Below are 19,403 nucleotides of genomic sequence, written 5' to 3'. Positions count from 1 at the left end.
TTCGTTTTACCAGAGTAAAACAAAGTCTGTTCAAATGCTCTGGTGCTCTGATTTAATGAAATGGAATGTACTGCATATTCTCAGAAATTTGAGTATGTTTCAGGCTGATCTAAGTGCACTCCAGAAATTCTGTGCATCCTTACATATGTTTCATCCTTCTTGTACAGCAGTTCAAATATATTATTCAAAGCTGAGTGGCCTACATGTCTGTTCAGATTCATTGCTTGCTGTTTCTTCCACTTCACTGTCTCTGTGGCAAAACTGAAGGACATCCATGTCTAAATAGAGTATGCAGTGATGAACCCAAAGGGTGCTTTTAAAAGCTGTTTTCCTTTATATGTATGACAGCCTAGAGAAGGGCTATGCCATTCAGCCATTTTTATGCTTACTGAGCAGTATATTGTTACAAAAACACTGGTAAGAAGACTGCATTGCTTTTTGCAGCCACACATCTTGCTGCTTTAGGATATCGGCAGTGTAGTTGGGTTGTCCCAGTCCCTGGATGAATTATTCAGGCTCTTGACATCAGAGGTTTCCGCTAGCGGATTGGCTGGTGCTCGTATAATAAAATCTTTCCACAGGAAAACAGTGGAGAAGGATGATGGCAGTGAGACCAGCAGAACTGCTACTTCCAATACAGCTGGCTTTGTCTGGCTGTTGCATCTCTGCAAGAATATATAAAGATGTTTTTAAGGTTTGGCTTCATGTGAATTCTCCAATAAGAGCAGGTGGAGGGATTTGTGTGAGAGGCCTGCATTTCCAGTGAAGGAAAAAAATCAGACTGTTCTTGAAAAATTACTTCTGTCTGTATTTTAAAGAAACGCTGCACACTACACAAGACGGGAGTAGCAGCCACAGCAGCAGCAGCAGCCGCCGCCACCGCAGCAGCAGCAGCGCTTATGGCTCGCTACAAAGGTGCTGGTGGCAGAAATGCTGCATCGTTAAATCTGCTTCCTGGGTCCTTTCAGTACCAGCAGGGTAAGTGGTGCAAATAAGGGGCTGACAGTCCCTGCAAGTGGGGAGAGCGTAAGAAACTGTATGACACATGCATCTCGTGGGTATAGATAAACAATACCTCTGTGGGAAATTTATATCAGTTCTATGAAAATAGCACATTTGCTTCCAGGGAAATTTGTAAAAAGCATATTTATAATGGAATTTTTAAAACCAATGCACTACTTGAGATATGTTCAGACATAGGTTTTATAGTGGTAAAATCTATTCCTTTTAAGCCTATACAATTAAGTGCTAAAAAAGGAAACTTTATTGTTAATAATTGCTTTTGGGCTCATAAAGAATATATTGCTCACATATATTCCCTTGAAACAGATTATTTTGAAAGGCTATTTCTGCTGTTTGATGATAGGACTGAAAATGAGTATGTCTTCTGCTGGTAAACATTTAGAAGCTGGGAGCTGGTTCTCTGATTTCCGGTTGCTGTCAGAGGGCTGTTTCTTAAATCACCACCATGCACTAGAACTACAAATTAGGGAATCATTTTCACTCATTTCTTTGATCATAAGTTCGACTTCTAAAGGTGTAGTTCTTTTCTTTTGGCATGCCACTGTTGTGTCGGGGTTGCTGGGGAATTTTAAGTTGCAGAGGTGTGAATGAGGCCAGAGCTGGACTGATTCTGTGTGTGCTCGGACTCCATCCACACACCTACTCACACACAACCCAATTCAAGTGTGCAAGTACTTCCATTGAAATTAATTAGGCTACCTGTGTATGTAATTGCTTGTCAGAGCACAGCTGACATTTACTTCATGTCACAAGGATTCATGGTTAGAAACCATACAGTGAGAATTCTGTTTTCCAGAATGTAGAAAAATTGTTTCATATAAGGTCAAAACATCGCCTGCCAAAAATAGTCAATGTTGAACGAAGCATGCTAGAGTATTTTGAGTGATATTTTTCGTAACTTGCTTGTCAGTGCAACAAGTAGATTCTGAGAATGTAATGAATGTTTTAAAAATTATGTAAGACAGCCTGCCCAATGAAATCAAAGAAAGGGAAAATAAGGAATGTGAAACTATTTTCTTAGACGTGAAGTGTGCTGATCTAGCAATAGATAAGAGAGAGTACGTGTATCTTTTTTTTCCTCTTGTATTTCTTATGTGTGAGATATTGTTTGTTTGCAAAGAAAATATCCCCAAGTCATAATGCACAGTTTTTGGATGCTTGTATGTGGTCAGGGAGCCGTCGTCGTCCCACTTACGAGAACATTTTGGCTGGTGAATTTTATGTGGTGATTTATATCTTTATGCACCCTCATTGTGGAGCAGCACTGCATCAGTGTAAATCAGGTAGCTTATTATTTGTTGTGCATCAAACTTAGTAGTTACCTATTCCATAACTTTAAAGGGGGTTAATGAATATTCCCTTTTAATTTTACACATGTGAGAGAGATCAAATCACTATTCAGTGCTGCTCAAGTCAGTAGCAAAGGCAGTAACTAAAATTAGATTTTCCGTCTGTAGCTTTTGGGGCATGCATGTGTTCTTATTAAAAGTAAGTATTTAACAGCAATTGTATTTATTTGGATTTTCTGTAGGAAAATTAAGGTGCTCCTTCAGAACTGATGGTAATAACATGACTTGGTTTTCAGTGAAATAGGTATTTCCTTTTATTTTTGAAATAAAACCTCCAACATAAATACTTGAATGCCCCTGTTGTGAAATTATTCCATGCGTCAAAACTGATTACTCACAAGGAAGGGACAGGACTTCATGGATTGGTTATGGCGCCGTGATTCTCTTCCCTCTGCAGCCATGACCCTGGCTGCTGAAGTTGCAGGAGCTCATTCAGGAGCTATTTTTGTCTATGCAGCTGGCAATGATGCCTGAGTGACTAGCTGAGAATCAGTAAAATTCACTATAAATCAGAGAAGTACTTCAAGACAGGGCTACGGGTGGTAGTAAGTAGCCGTATCGAAAATGCCTGAACTAGCTAATGGCTCCTCCCTGGTAGGATCTCCCAGAGGACAAATAAGCTTGATAATGCAATTTCAAATGTCTAATTCCAGAATCTAAACATTTTCAAATATACATGCCAAGAATATTTTTTTCTCTGTCCCTTGCTGACTTTATACGTAAAAGCAACTTGACGGGCAGATACATGAACTCTAGTTAAAAAGTGTAGAGAAGTTCTAAGTGCTCAGACCTTGGGTAAATATAGTATCTTGGCATTCAGATTAGAAATGGTGTCTTACTGGTCATTGACTTGTTAAGACTAGAGCTCTGCTGTGAAACTCTTCAAGTAGTCAAGTGTCAGAGCATTACTGTAAGTATCTATTCAGCAATGTCTAATCAAACTGATTTCCTTTTTTTCTCAGATGAGCAAGAGTCAGTGCAGAAAAGGACCTTCACAAAATGGATCAATACTCATCTGGCTAAGGTAATATATGGCTTTGAAATTTACTGTTTTTTTAAAATCAGACATTTTTATCTATGCCTATACAGGTTCTGGAGTACAGAATATGTCAGATTTCTCTGAGCAGAATAGCATAAACTTAAAAAGGTATCCTCATTATCTGTACACTGTAGAGGATGAATCTGTTTCAGCATGATAGTGGTCAGCTGTGGTAGTGTTAGTGGCATCTACAGGCAACCACCCAGCTCCTTTGGCCAAAACTGAAATACAACGCAGTACCTTCTACTCAGCCAGAGGAAATATTTGAAACCGCTTTCTATGAAACAGAAATATTAGCCTTACTACATACCAGCTTATTTGAATAAAATTGGAGTCAGTTGTGTAGTTTGATAGAGGCATCCTGAACTAGTTCCAAATATAAAAGAGCTTTGTGAATCCAGTGGCAAATTAATTATCTGATGCACCTTTGGATTTATCATGAAACAATTGTTGCTTCTTCTTACCACAACCTAAAACTCCTTTTTTGGTTTGATCAGAATAAAGACAGTGATTTACACCCAATTTTAAAAGTGTTAAGCTACAACTGGTACCAACTTTATCTGACAATGTAAGCAGTGAGATTTAATTAGTCATTTCACAGAATTTTCACACAGCACTGCTCCAACCGTAGTTATCAGTGAGTCAATGTGCAGCAGAGAGCTTAAGCACTCTATGTATGTTCCATTTACTTCAACTGAGATGGAAGGACATTCAGTCTTTGCTAAAGTCTTAGCAAAGTGGGCTATGAACATGTGTCAGAGGAGAAGAACTCTTATGTTCTTCTATTTCCTAATTGTATTGTGTCATTAATAATTGATCAGTAATATCTGATAATAATTGACAAGTAGATCTATGTATGTATTGTTAAGTATATGAATGTGTGTTTGTGCATGTAGTGATAATTTGCTAGTAATAATTGATTAATCCTTGGGAATAGACAAAATTGTGGTGGCAGCTCCATTAAGAGATTTTGTTCTGGATTGAGAGTTGTGAATGCTATCTTCACTGTACTAGTCCATTTGGGCCATAAGGGCTCAAGTAAACCTTTTGACTTCCATGATCTAGGCGTGTATTTCTTTAATGCGTCTGATGTTGTAAAGGCTAATCAAATACTGGCATTTGAACCAAACAGTTAACCAGCCACGGCCCTCATTTTAGCTTTCTGAGCTACCTAGTAGTAATTGGTTTCTGTTAGTTCACCCTTTAACAGGAAAGTTGTTTCTATGATTGATGGCTGTCAGCAAGTTTGCCTCACTGCCTAAACCAGTTGTATAGATTAGCTGCCTTTGCGTCCCATTTATGCTGTTACGCTGCCAGAGAAGAAGCACTGTTTATAGAGATTAGACTCAAGGAGAGTGATCTATGCCATTAAAATTTTAAAGTTTTTAAAGATTAAGCTTTTAAAACTTTGTTAGTCATGTTTTTGGAAAGTGTGGAAATATGTTTTATGAGTTCATCACATCTGTAGGAAATACTGATGGGTTTGTGAAATGTGCAGGACGCTCCTTGCACTCATGTTCCAAATTGTAACCCAGAAATTCGATCTTTAGGTTAATTGATTCATGTAAAAGATTGGTGCAGGGTTTATTATTTCAAAAGAAACTGGAAAGCTGTATCATCTCCATTGTCTGGAGGCCTTTGAAATGTGATAAGGAAAAATCCTGGAAGGAGACACACTTTTAGGCATCATTGTCTGCATTCAGCTCTCGTCTTTGAACCCAATAAAGCATGAAGCACCTGCCCAAATGGTACCTAGCGAGGAACACCGTGAAGCGCTGGCCTCACACTGATAGCAAAGAAACATCAATACACTCCTCGGCATTTGGACCTGTGTCTGTTAAAGCCAGTGGAGTTACACTGGGGTTAAATGATAGGGAAGGATATGCAGGACTGGACTGGGTGCTGGTGGCAGGGGGCTGCAGGGTGGGCTCTGAGAGGAGGGGCCAGGGCTGCCCCGTGCCAGATGTGACCACTTCCAGCTGGCTCCAGTGGCCCCACTGTGGGACAGGGCTCAGCCCTTCAGCCAAGCTGATGGTGCCTCCAGGAAGGTGTATTTAAGACAGGGTAAAATGTCACACGGGCAGTGAGAAGTGTGGGGGGAAAGTGCAAGAGGCATCCCTGCAGCCACCAAGGTGAGAGCAGAAGAAGGGGAGTAGGAGCCCCAGGCGCTGGAGCAGAGACTCCCCTGAGGCCCCTGGAGAGCCCACACTGGAGCAGGCTCCTGACAAGCACTGCAGCCTGTGGAGAGGAGCCCACGCAGGAGCAGGTTCATCCCGAAGCACTGTCCTGTGGGAAGGACCCCATGCTAGAACAGGGGAAAAGTGTGAGGAGCTGTTATGGACTGACCGCAAGCCCCATTCCCCATCCATCTACATCACTGTGGGGTAGAGGAGCTGGGAGTGAAGGAGTGAAGTGGAACCTGGGGAGAAAAGATGTAGCTGGGGGGGAAGGTGATTTGAATTTTGTCTTTGTTTCTCATCATCAACCCACAGTTACTGTGCTGAATTTTACTTAAAATACAGAAGCTTCAAGATTAACAGTAACTTCACTTTAAATTGGCTCTCTATTTCTTGTCTACTCTTAGAAAACTTTGGGTTTCTTTCCTTTCATTTTTGGAGGAAAGTTTAATAGTTGCCATTTTTACTAATTTTGTAAAATTATTATTGGAAAATGTAATAGGAGGAAATAATAAAAAAAAAAAAAACAAAACCAAACTAAAAACTGTAATTAAAGTATCTCTGTAACTAATACCATGGATGTCTGGAGAAATGTTCCATCATGAATGAGCTTGAATGTTTTTGAAAAAGTACTGGTGAGTAACTGCACGAAACCTCAAAACCAGGAGAAATTAATGTTTTCTAAGCAAAGATTGATGGGGTTTCACAATTTGAAAGATGGGTTTACTTATGGCCAGAGAAAGGAAACTCTACTAAGGTAGAGTTTCATCCTTATACTATGTCAATTGAGTAGAGCAATGGAGGATTCAAAAAAGAGTGGTTTCTGACATTGTGAATGGTAGTGATTTGAAAGAATTGAAATGCAGTACTGATTTGATTGTTAGGTTGAAATAAGAACAATTAATAGTTTGGCAGTATAAAGCAGGATGTGATAGTTTGTTAGGGTTTGCTGTGAGTGAAGGATTCTTCACGGCTAATCTTTAAAATCTTAGTGTGTGCTTTTCTTCTAAAATGTCATGCTCTAATTGAAACAGAAACTAATTCAATAACTAAGTCCGTCAAGCAGAGTAAAAAATAATTTTGGGCTTTTTAACTGTAAAGTTAAGAATGGGTTTTAGAAATACAAATAAATAAGAGTGAACAAAACAGGTAAATAAAATGAGAGTACCAGTGAAATTTCACTGAAAGGGTTGTCAAGCACTGGAACAGTCTGCCTGGAGAAGTGGTTAAGTCACCATCCCTGGAGGTATTTAGGAGATGTGTAAATGTGGAATTGGTGGTATTAGGTTTACAGTTGGTCTCAATGATTTTAAAGGTCTTTTCCAACCTAAATGATTCTATGATTCTATGAATTGAACTTTATGAAAGGGAGTAGGAATGAGGTACGATTTTTTTTATTCTCTCTTACTCTTACAATAGAATGCTACCTTTTAAAAATTACATTTCATAATTCAAATATATGTTCTTTCACAAGCAGAAGTCAGGTAAAGGACATCCACCAGCTAATTATGGGACACCCTAAAGAAAGATTGAGGTAAAACAGCCATAGTGCAAGCTGTGCCCTCACCCACAGGGGATGAACATGGAGGAGAGAGCTGCACGTATGATAACTAACAGGTAGTATAACACAGCTTCATTTTGGGGCAGCTTTTAGCACTAGGCTGCATCTGTCTGTCTCCCTAAGCCCAGCTGAATCCGTTCTGTGATTCTGACTCAGGAATCTGGTGAGAGTCAGCAACTGGAAATCATCTTTTTTCTCTGCCACCCAGTTGCAGAAATTGGGTCACAATCTATCAACTGACTGTGATCTATTTTCTGGCCATCCAGTTTAATTCATGTGCATCTGTGCAGTTCTACTAATAAATGAGATATGCATATGTAAAAGGACAAGAAGTTTTCTAATTGCATGTTATTTATTCATATTTTTCTAAGGTTGTAGAACGAGACCTCCCTCCTGTCAGTCTCAGCCTTCAAAGATGTAGAAATAATTTGAGTATGTTGCTCAGTATCTTTTGGGGCATCTTTTCAGTAAGTTCAAAATACAGAAAAACATTACACCAGATATGTGTAATTAAAAGGATGCACACATCAACAAACAAAAGCAGAGGATGGATATAAAATAAAAATAAAACTAAGAATGGGTGAACATTTTTAAATTGTACTTAATGAAGTGTTTTCATAATGCTGAATTAAACCTGGGCATTAAACCTTACATTAAGGCTTTTGAAATTGGAAAAGGATTTGTTTTATAGCAAAGGAAAGAAGAAAAAGAAACGGGTGCATCAGAATTTACAGCTCTCACACACAATGCTGTCAGTGATGGTAGTTTGTTTTTAGAATGTAACTTGGTCTTCATACAGGAACCTCATAAATTCTCATCAAAGAACTAAGTATTTCTGTGTCTTTTTGATGTTTTCAAATGGGGAAGGAGAGGCTCCCTGTATCTTAGTCACTAGCACAGAAAAAATTTAAGCTGATGTCCATCCTGACTGCATGATGAGGAAAATCTGACTGGCTGTTTTTGGCTCCAGGAGTCACTGTACGTTTTCACTTGTATTGTATGTAACCTCTAATGTTAAACAGTAAATGCTAAATTAATTTGTGTGACAAAACTGGTCATGTAAAACTTAGGGCTGAGTCCCTCAGACTTCAGTCATAAAAATAGTCATTAACATCAAGGAACATGAAAACCTCTGTGCTTAAGGATTTAGGAATTAAATTGGGGTGGAGGAAGGGGCCAGCTGTTACAGAGTAACTCTGAAATTTCACATTGTCCATCCTGTTCCCACATGTATCTCCTTGCGGAGACAAATTCAGTAGTTACACAGATTTGTTAGTGCATGCGAACAGGTTTTCACACATTTTTTCAGCAGTTTTTGAAATATTATTTGAAAATTAATGTAGCAAAGGTAGTTTCCAGTGTTCATATAGGCATTTATTTGTGTACTATGATTTACTGATTAGAGAAATTAAGTATAGATGTGAGGAAAATATTCCTGGTGCAAAGATTCAAATGAGAAATGATATGCAAGAAGTGTTGGAATAGAAGGGTGAAACTTCACAAATACACATTGGTTCCATATCTGAGATTTGGATTTTACAAAATTTATCTTACTATGTCAGAGGAGGAATTTATAGAGATTTCAGTTGTATTATAAATCTCTTTCTCTGAGGCTTGTCAGTCAAATACTTTTCATATGTACCAACGTCCATTTCTTTAAATTGTTCACAATATTTCCTGAACACCACATCAAATTAGGTAAGTTTGTAAGAACAAGTTTTAGCAAAGCATTTCCTCATCAATTCCCATTTGTGATCAATTCTAAATACAGTTATTTAAATAAATATTTAATATGGGAAAAATCTGGTTCATTAACCTTTAAGATTCATTCCCTATTAATTCATATTCCTCCTACAGAGCACATGAATTTACATGTACTGAGTGTGCCTCCCTCTTTGTTACATGACTGTTCCTAAATGTCATTGTCACTATAAACTACACTACTGTGATTGCATATACTGCAATAAATGATTGTTTAATGGAATACAGGCAATGCAGTATATACCATATCACTAGTATTATTTTGCTTTTTTTCTTTCTTGAAGAAGCTTATGAAAGAACTAAATCAAATACTAAGGCACCTGAAACCTTAGTGTAGACCTGACAAGTTGTAGATTTAATGGGCATTTGTTCATCAAAGTATATTTTGAGTTCCCCCAAAGATTTTTGTTCAAGAAGTTTATAACAGTTTTTCTATAGTACTATAGGATTTTGAGAGTTTACTTCATATACTTCTAAAATGTTCATTTTTCCTAATGTAAAAATGACTTAATTGAATTATTTGCACAGGCTTTCCTACTCAAAATACACTGTATTGGGATCATTGCAGTTGATTGCATTGCTAAAGCTGTACATATCCATGAAAAAAGCAAAGATCTGGAGTACATTCAGCATTTCCAAGACCACAAAATACTAAGTTAGTTTTCTTTCCCTGCTTTTACTGTTTTACAGTTAGTATTTTGGCAGTGCATTAAGGCAGCTAAGTGAATAGTTTGTAAGTCCCGTTGAGTCTCTGGAATAAAATATATTCAATAGATTTTAGCTAAATACATCTTTAAAAAAACCCTGTCTTCTCTTGAGGCCGATAAGTAAGAAGTGTACAGCTTCACTTTTTCCTTTCATTTCATTTGATATTATATATGCAGCCAAGGAGTAGATATTTATCCATCCAAACAGAAGGTGCTGGGTTAATCTCAGTAGAGGATCTGCCTGGAAAAAAACATCAGGTAGCTTGAGCCATACTGTGCAATGGTCCAGATACAGTAACAGGGTGTATGAACTTCTCAGTATCAGCTAGTGTATATGTAACTTCCTGAGTTGTAGTGGCATGGAGAAAAAGATTGGTATCTATGGAATCCCTCTGTAAAAGGGGAATCTATTCTTCTGTATATGCCACTAAAATTATAGCTTATTCCATACTTCTGAGAGAGACTGGAGTCATAATAATAGGGTAAATTCTCTACTATATGCCCAGAGTAGTAAAAAAAAGTGATTTACGAAACACAATGAGGGTCTTACCTCCATGCAATTAGGTGTTAAGCTCTTCAGAGTAGTGAAAAACATTATATTATAAAGCCTATTATGGAGAACATTTTTGGCAGTCTGTATAATTAACTAATTTTCCATATTAGAGGAGTCTCATTCAGGAGATCTTGTGACACAGCTGTTGTACCTGCCTTCTGTTCCTGTTTTATTCATGTTAAGGTACATGGTATGTGCTGCTAAACACTGGCAGTGTTTGTAATTATGCAACCTTCCATCAACAAAATGTACATTTCAGCCTGCTGATTTATGGACAATTGTTGTGATTCTTACACTTCAGAGCAGCAGGTCGTACTAACTTTGATGTAAGTCATTTTATGGCTTCTTTGCTGCTTCTCGTCTTATTCAGCGCTTTCTCATACATCCCTTAGTTTTCCCCAAACCAGTATTTGATTCATGTTGAAAGGAAAGTACTGTACGTGTTAATGTATGTCTCTACCACAGCTGAAAACAGCACAATTTACTTGGATGATGTCTTCAGGGAAACTTTCACTGCCTTACCTTAATGCCATGCCGCAGTTAGGATGCAAATCTATTTTTTGTGACTTCTGTCAGTGAGGAATGACCAGTGAAGCATGGCGATCAGAGGTTTTGTCTACAGTGTGAAGCTATACACTATGGCAGCCAAAGGTGCTTACAGGCTTGGTTTGCCTACGAATTGCAGATGCGTTTTGACTTCATGTTCGGATGAGGCAAATTCTGGTGTGTACCCTGATTTGAGACTAAGGATACCAAACCACTCAAGCTGGAAGGGAGCTGTGTTGTGTTCAGAAAAAGTCGTCTGACAGACATGTCACGGGCACGAGGGCTACAGGGCACTGTAAATCTCACTTACTGTTCAATCTAAATGTATCCTAAATTATCCTCTGTAAGAACCTGTCTCCATTACTGTAGAGTGAATTTCAAGAGACAAACCTCCATACTGGGGCATTTAGATAGGTGGTGAGATTTTTTAGGCCTGCACCTCCTGTTGGATTAGGATGGCAGCTGCTATAATCCTCTTGTCTTTATTGCTGAATTATATTAGCACATAATTCTTCAATATTATATCATGTGGTAATACTGATAAAACCAAAGCTGTTCCGAACTTCAGGAAGGAAATGATAACACAGAAGGTGAGGAAAATTAATTGCATTTATTTCAACTGCCTGTGATGCAAGACTGGGACAATTTAATCTCCAATGACCTGTTTGCTTCATGTATTTCTTTGGTGTTACATTAAGGAAGAACATGATCCATTTTCTATTGCATTGCTAAGAAATAAAAAAGAACTATGGCTAAATATACCCTCATAATGAGTTGCGGTGCTGCTTGCTTTATTTTACATACACAAGAAAATAGACTTTTTTGTTATTGTGGCTATTAGAGCACATCAAATCTCAGATGAAGTCTGCTTTCAGCAGAGAAGTTCTTTTTCCACTTTATGCCAAAATTATGTTTCATTGAAATATTAGTTCATCCAAGCTGAACAATGAGGGCAGGATGTTTTGATTTTGGGGACTAGAAAATTTTGCTTTCTCCTGATTTGTAGACCATTTTTACCTTTTCAGGAGCAGTGTTTCATTTGTTAGGTTCATCTTTCAAAATCTTATTTTTCTACAGAACAGAAGTAATAGATCAAATTTTTGTACAAGCATCTTTTTTTCAGAAGTACCCCAAAAGTAAATTATTAAACCTACAGTAATTTCAAGAATTTTGTATTCTGATTGTCATTTTAGTGAATTAGCAGGTATGAATATTAGAATGATGTTAATTAGCAGGTATATGAGTGCTGACAAGCTCACTGAAGCTAGAGGGTATTTATTTCATTTATGTCAGCTGGACCAAGTTCAAGCCTTTTGTTTATAAGGATGTTTTGTGATCATTAAAGTACTGACCAGCTGAGAGCCATAGTTTCACAAACTGGAATTTATTTAAGAGTATAGAGTTTAATGATGTGACCTTGTTATTCAAAATTTCTAAAACATCATCTGTTTGCATATTTTTCAGTATTATCATTGATCTGTTTGTGAATGTAAAGACATATGCTAAGCAATTTATCTTAAGTGAAAGCTGACACAGTGCTAACAGCACTGGAAGCCTGCAAGGCCTGGAAGAGAGGAGAGAAAATACAGCAACTTAGTGTAACAACTGTCAGCTGTGAGAAAGTAGCAGCGTTGCTCAACCAGCTACACTGCTTTAGGGATCTTTCCTTCACACAGCTCCTTGTATTGCTCAGACTGAGAGTGAAATTTCTGTGACATACTTAACACTAGGCACAATATGCTGTTAGATTGAAATGTGACTGCATTTGTACATCCGTAAGTTGTGTGTATTTTATAGACTCATAAGCAGTTGTTGGTCTGTTTCTTTGCTTGTTTTAGGGAGCAGGAGGTTTTCCCATTGTAGCATGAGTGGCAGAAAGCATCTAGTGTTAGAGTCCTGTGCTAGAAATGTTAAATAGTTAAACAATGTGGTGACAAAGCAATGGGTAAGTTATACATTGATATTAAACATTATAAAAGGTAAAGAAGGGGACCAGCCACTCTTGGTGCTTCTGTTCAAAAGGAAGTGAGGTAGAAGATAATGCTGGTGAGTCTTTATAATATCTGAAGTTTTCTCCTTTTTCAGCGCAATCCTCCCATCCTGGTGAATGATCTGTTTGAAGATATCAAAGATGGGGTAATGCTAATTGCCCTTTTGGAGGTTCTTTCAGGGCAGAAGCTGGTAAGAACTTCCTTCCTTCTTAATATACAAGACAGTTGCATAACTACTCTAGGATGTAATTTTCTTGTATGTTTCTGTATTTAAGTACTGTAAAAAGCCTCACTGTTATGTGGCAAAGTAACTTTATTCACAGAGTGGGATATCTGGTTCCAAAATAACATATTATTACAGACTGACATTCTTAATTTTTTGCATTTTCTATTAATTTTTTCTTAGTAGTTCATAAAAATGCTTATTTGTAGTAGTCTTTGTAGTTTATCAGGGTATTACTACCATGACACAAACAAGGTTTAAACTGCAAGCTATTTCTATACGTCTTGAAGAAATGACAGTCTTTTCTTGTTAAATTTACAGCTTTGTCTTTGAAAAAAAGAAAATGTGAGCCCCTCAAATTTCATGGGGTCTTATACCCCATTTACCTTGACAGCTGCTCTGCTACTATTTACCTTGACAGCTGCTCTGCTACTGTAAAGAACTTTATATAATGACAGATGGCTTTTTCACAGCCAAGTTGTGGACAGAGGCTATGGTGTGTACATGGCAAGTAGGCTGTCTCTTGGGAGCCAGACTAGTTCTGTGCATGTGATGTGGGAGAAAAATTAAAGGGTTTTAGGTCAAGAACTCTCACTTTTTCTAAACCAGCTTGCTGATCAGATGGCAGCATCTGAAGGAGCAGAGCAACAGTCCATCGTTTGGCTTGCTTGAGGGTTCAGACATTACCTGTTTCCCTCACATGCAGGCAATTTGCAAGTGCAACACTTTCACCTCTTTTTCATATTTCCACTTCTGTTGTGATTGCAGGTGATACCTAATATTAGGTAGTAATTCAGACTTCAGGAGTGATTTTACTGAAAGATGGGAAAAGAGCTATACTTCCAAGTGTGTTTCTGGTCTGTTGAAATATGCGTTTCTCTTCGTCTAAGACAGAAAGTCTCCCTCTTGTGGCAAAACAGAAGTAATAAAACAGGAAAAGAATTTTAATGGGGGGCACCTGTTACAGTGAAATTAACTGGATTGTATCCTGCCCAAATTAATTAGTGAAAGACAAGAGATACCACAGAACAAGAATAATGTCTGGTTAATTTAAATGTTATGTATACCAGAATATGATATTCTATAGTATCTGCAAGAGGAATTTCAGAATCTACAGCAGGCCTTTGTTAAATCTATTTGTAACTCTATGAACCTGAATTTAAATGGTAGTAGTTGTATATTGGCATTACAATATAAGATTCAGTGGGGAATTTAATTCCACTCTAGAGTATTGGAAGCCTAGGATATGTTCTTGGTTTATTTCAAAGAATTCTATGGGTTTTTTAGCCTACATGTCTGAAGTTCAGCAAAATTCGTTGTTCAGTGAGGGTTTGTGATAGTTGAGGTTTTTAATCACCAATAAGTATTAGAGAGAATGGATAAAAATCCTCTAGGTAAAATGTCTTCACTGCAGACTGATTTTTAAAAATAACGACCACCTTGACTTCTCCTTTGCAGGCAAAAATATTTTCACGGGAGAATGTCACCTCTCAAATACATACATATATATGTGCATGTCTATGTATAAAAATAATAGTAGTTTATTTTATGTAAGAAAAACAGTTCTCTGATTTGATTAAGTTTATGGGCTGAAGCTGACAGCTTGCATCCTGAGGTTATTAAGAAATTTATTACTTTTTTATAGTAGAAGTATCACACTTATGTCCCCTGTATCTGTTCATATATGCAAAGGTACAATTCGACTGTTCCAAGGATCATTTTTACATGCAAATCAGACTGTGATATGTACATAACCATCTGTAATAATCTGGAACTTCATTTTTTACAGCAAATTGACATAAATCTAATTGGAGTTTACACTGTTCTTTCTCTTTAAGCCTTGTGAGCAGGGACGTCAGCTGAAGAGAATTCACTGGGTTGCCAACATTGGCACAGCTCTTAAGTTTCTAGAAGGAAGACGGGTAGGTTTGGTAGCACTTAGTCTTGGTTTTTCTTTCTTTTTGTCTTTCTTTCTGTAAATGTATGATTTGTATCCACCTACCTGTTCTTACTCTGCAAAATCTGAGCTGCGTATTCAGTCTTCAGTTTCTACACAGTGCCTAAAAGCTGCTGTAAAGTAAAAATGACAAGATCTAACACTAATATGTAGCAATGTATAGGGTAAAACTTTTTTTTTTTTTAATTTTTCTTAGAATCACTGTGAATGATTTCCTTCCTTTTTTTTTTTTTTTTTTAACATGCTCTTCAGTTTCTCATATTTGCTATTTTTCTGTTGCTGTTCTCCACAAAGAACAATGATGTTCAGTTCAGTAGAGGCATCCATTTATAATTGAAAGAATAGATTTATGGACTTCACTAGGTTGTACATGATGTAAAACTCTACTCACTGAAAGTATAGATGTGAAAATTTAGAACAGTGGGACCCCTTATTAGCTTGGAAGGACTTCAGACTAATTTCTGTATTGATTCTGGTAAAGTTAGTGCTGTGGCCATTTTATAAAATATTTTGTTTCATTTCTAAATTTAATAAAAGACCAAAAAACTAAAAGCTCAGTATGATCTAGGTATGAATATCAAATAAAAGCAATCTACTTACACCTTTTTTCCTGACTTTTCTCTCTGTATAATGACTTGTATCTATTTTTTAAATTAGATTGCAGATATTTTGTTCTTCTAATTTCTGCATTTTAATACAGTTTTTCTCACGGCAGATATAACACCTGATGAATTTTATGTCTCCACAGTGATGTACACCAGGAGTTGTTGTATTTTGGCATTCTCTTCCTCTCTTTAACCCTATGGCATCTTGACCTAATTATATTTCTGTCACATGGGAAACAATCTGGGAAGATGCCTGTAGAAAGAAATCTGTAAGAACATTTTTATTCGAAAAATGCATAACCAAAGTGAAGACAAATATATTCCCGAAGCAAAATTCTGCTTTAGCTCACAATAATTTCACTGGTATATGTACTACAATTTGTTAATACAAACCATACCATATTCAGCCTGAGAGTGGAGGTGTAGGTAGAAGGCAGGCTACTTTTGGGTGAGACCTGAACAACCTAAGACAAGCCTGGGGTGAAGAGCAAAAAACCCATGCTTTTCTAGTTTACGTGGCACAACACAGTGGGTGACCCGAACTTTGAAGGACCCAGCTTAGATCTCAGAAATAACATAGTAGTGCACCTAGATAACTGACCCTGCTGAAGAGCAAGATAGATTACAGGAATGGAGCACTGTGGTTTTGCTTCTGATATCCAAATATTTTTGTCTGGATTTGTCTTAGGTTTTTCTGTGTGTACTTTGTATCAATATGCCAGGTTTTTTTTTGGAGGGAGTTGGAAATAGGCTGTCCTTCCTCCATGGGCTCTTCCATTAGTAAAGTTCGTTACACATTTAATCAGCTTCCTCTTTTCACTGTCCAGACAGACTGCTGTATATACTCTTATTATACTGCAAAATGCATCTGGCAATTAACAGATATCATTCTGGAACAAACTGGGTTCTTTGTGGTTCTGTAAAGTTTAATTTGTAGTTTTAGATCTATTATAATGGAGTGTAGGACAAAGGTGACACAATAGCTAGACTAGATAGGCTATGGTCCTGTGAAGAGTAGCCTAATCAGAAGCTTTAGCTGAATTCCTGTAAATCGTTTGATTTGTAATACATGTAAGAAAAACCTCGCTTTCTAGAAAAAGAAAAGCTTTTGTTGGAATTGGTCCAGCTGAAAGCATGAGACTCTTGGTATATTTTTCCTTTGGTAGGTAATAGAAAATTTTGCTTATTGACTGGTAGAGAAGCAGCTAATGTCAGTTTTCCCAGAGTTTTGTCAGATTTCTTGGAAGAGAGGATTGGAAACATAACGTGTGGTGATTTCTCCTCTGCCTCTTCCCAAGCAGCCTGTGGAGTTTTAATTCTGAAAAGATCTTCTCAGCCCTGAACAGCAAGGTTTTTTGCTCTTGGCATTATCTAGTGGGTTTCCAGCTTTTGATTCAGAGAACTGCAGTCTTTTCTTGATTTTGGGGAGATAAATGAGGTCAGCTAGACTCATTCTCCTGATTTTCTTTAACCTATTCTCCAAGGTTTTTCCATAACCTTGGTCCATGAACAAGCTTAAAGTGCATGAACACTATAGCAGCCCTTCATATTTATATCATGATTAATGTCAGGCCCTTAGTTTTGCTGAGGGAATAAGTATTAACATATTTGCTAATTTTCCAATACTACCTGTTTTATTCCATTTCCTTAAGCATTATCTACCTGTTAATTTATGATATTCTCTTTATGCTCTCCTTTACTGTTGTTTATTTTAAGAGCTTATTTTAGGATGATACTTTATTCAGACTATAGATTAGCATTTGGGAGCTAAGAGTCGTGGAATCATTTCCTGTTTCTGCTGGAAGTCTTCATGTGACCTTGGACAACTCATTTTTTTCAACTCTTTTCTTGTTTTAAAAGAACTATAGTCAGGTTTGTCTTACAAGGGAGCCTTAATCAGTGATGATTCTGGAGAACTGTGGCATTCTTTTTTCCCTTCTCTTTCTTTTATTCTTTCTTCCCTCCTTTTCCTTTTCTTGTTCGTTCTTAACCTCACTTTTCTCTTTCCATTCAAAATCTATTAGAACTATAGCAAGAAATGCTTGCATAATTTAAAATCTGTTACAGAATATTTAATTTGCTTTCCTTATAGTGTTGTAAAATGTGCCAAATGTGCATTCTTTGCATTATAAAATTAAACTGATGCATTTACCTAATAATTAATAATTTAAAACTTATTTTTGTATCATCTTTTTCCCTTTGGTTTTCATGCTAGTCCATATACAGAGGATCTCCGGTTTGTACAATGCTTCTATGTAATTTTTATTTTTCTTTCTGTTTGAAATAAATTTTATACAAATAATAGCATGTGATTGTCTTAGAAATCATTCATTATCTATAGCTATACTTGTCTAAAAAGTGAAATTGCACCGTTCAATGACCTTTTGAATTAAGAAACTTGTAATTTGTTTTCAAAAATGCATTAAAAATATAAAACTTATTTTAAATTAATTTCATAATAGTTATTATTCCTTGTGTGGTAATAACACATGCTTTCTTTCCTATATAGATTAAGCTTGTCAACATAAACTCCACTGATATTGCTGATGGTAGGCCTTCTATTGTGCTTGGCTTGGTGTGGACCATAATTTTGTATTTTCAGGTACTACATTTTTTTTATACTTCCGTGTAGCTTGCTCAAATAATGGTTCAGATCATCATTTCGTAGGAACTGGTGCACTTCCAGTCCTTCCCCATAGCAAAGTGACTTAATTAGTTGAGGATTTGATCCTGAATAAAGCAACAGCTGATGGTAGGGGTGCTTCATATTTGACAAACTTGGATACTTGTTTTTGGAATAGATTAATCTGGGCCTAGAATGCAGTTCCTTCATCACTGGAACATATTATTCCACTTTCTCTGAAGAATATAACAGAGCAACAAAAGAAAAGAACAGAATTGTGGATTCTTGTTACAAGTACTTTTAGCAACTTCAGTGGTGCTTGTGCTGTATGTCTAATTCCAGTGCACTTGATGTCAAACAGAAAATATTGTCAAGCAATACATGTAGACATGCTGATTTCACTGGGAGATGCAGATATTTGCAAGGACAGAATTTATCTGTGAATGGTGTAGATTGAGAGGGGTTTGAATTTTTAGAGGAGAAATGATTTGCATTCTGTTGAAGTTAGGTGGGAGGGAAAACCGGTTTTCTAAATCCTGTCCATATGAGTTAAAATGAGTCACTGCTCAACAACTGAAAAAACAACTGATGTTGTTGCTCTTTATGGAGTTCTTTCTTTGGCTCTCTTGTGATGTAGCTTTCATGTCCGGCAACTTAAACATGTTTCATGTCAGGGAGAACAGGGATTCTGTTTTCCTGAGCACCAACTAGTGCGATGCCTCAATGATTCAGATCTCCTTCTCAGAAGAAAAGTTAGCCAGAATGATAATAACATTTTTATTTTAATTTATAGCTTGTTGAGATGAATGGAGAAAATTATACTTCTCACAGTTACTGAAACTCTAGTTCTCTGCATCAGTTTTACTTGGGTCATTTTTTGAGCTTTTCTTTAGTTGTCACAGGCAGATACATCATTTTAACATGAATGAAAGCAGACATGCGTGAGAGCTGTGGCTCTCATTGTGGCAGACTCATTCTGTGATGTGACAAAACGTTTCTTTTTTAAGTACACAGCATAGACAATCTTGCAGTGTCCTCTGGATATAACTTCTTAATGTTGAGGAACCAAATTGTTAGTCAACGTTCTTAAAAGAGACAAGTTAATGATTTTCATTTGATGAAAGGCAGGATGCAAATAACTGTCATACACCCTCGGCAAGCACTGATAATGCACTTTGCCTGCAGTACATTCACTGTTTCTTCACAAGGTAGCTCTAAGCAAAGCTGCAGTTGAATTTGTGCCAAAACAGTACAATGGTAAATAAAGAACCATCCAGATGAGATCACT

At 37.0% G+C, this 19,403-nt stretch overlaps 1 protein-coding gene across 1 annotated transcript in view; it reads left to right on the top strand.

Moving 5' to 3' along the window:
• The window catches only part of SYNE1 (spectrin repeat containing nuclear envelope protein 1), a 329,785-nt gene that overhangs the window by 54,122 nt on the left and 256,260 nt on the right, over positions 1-19,403 (top strand). The window contains 5 exon segments of the mRNA XM_042795897.1: positions 3,335-3,396; positions 12,802-12,897; positions 14,769-14,852; positions 17,708-17,728; positions 18,002-18,094. Coding sequence (XP_042651831.1) covers positions 3,335-3,396; positions 12,802-12,897; positions 14,769-14,852; positions 17,708-17,728; positions 18,002-18,094 — 356 coding nt within the window.

Source organism: Tyto alba, unplaced genomic scaffold, assembly GCF_018691265.1.
Source record: "Tyto alba isolate M040663 unplaced genomic scaffold, T.alba_DEE_v4.0 Super-Scaffold_22, whole genome shotgun sequence".
NCBI classification, from domain to species: Eukaryota; Metazoa; Chordata; class Aves; order Strigiformes; family Tytonidae; genus Tyto; species Tyto alba.
The sequence above is the reverse complement of the archived record's forward strand: the minus strand, read 5'-3'. Positions and strand labels throughout refer to the sequence as shown.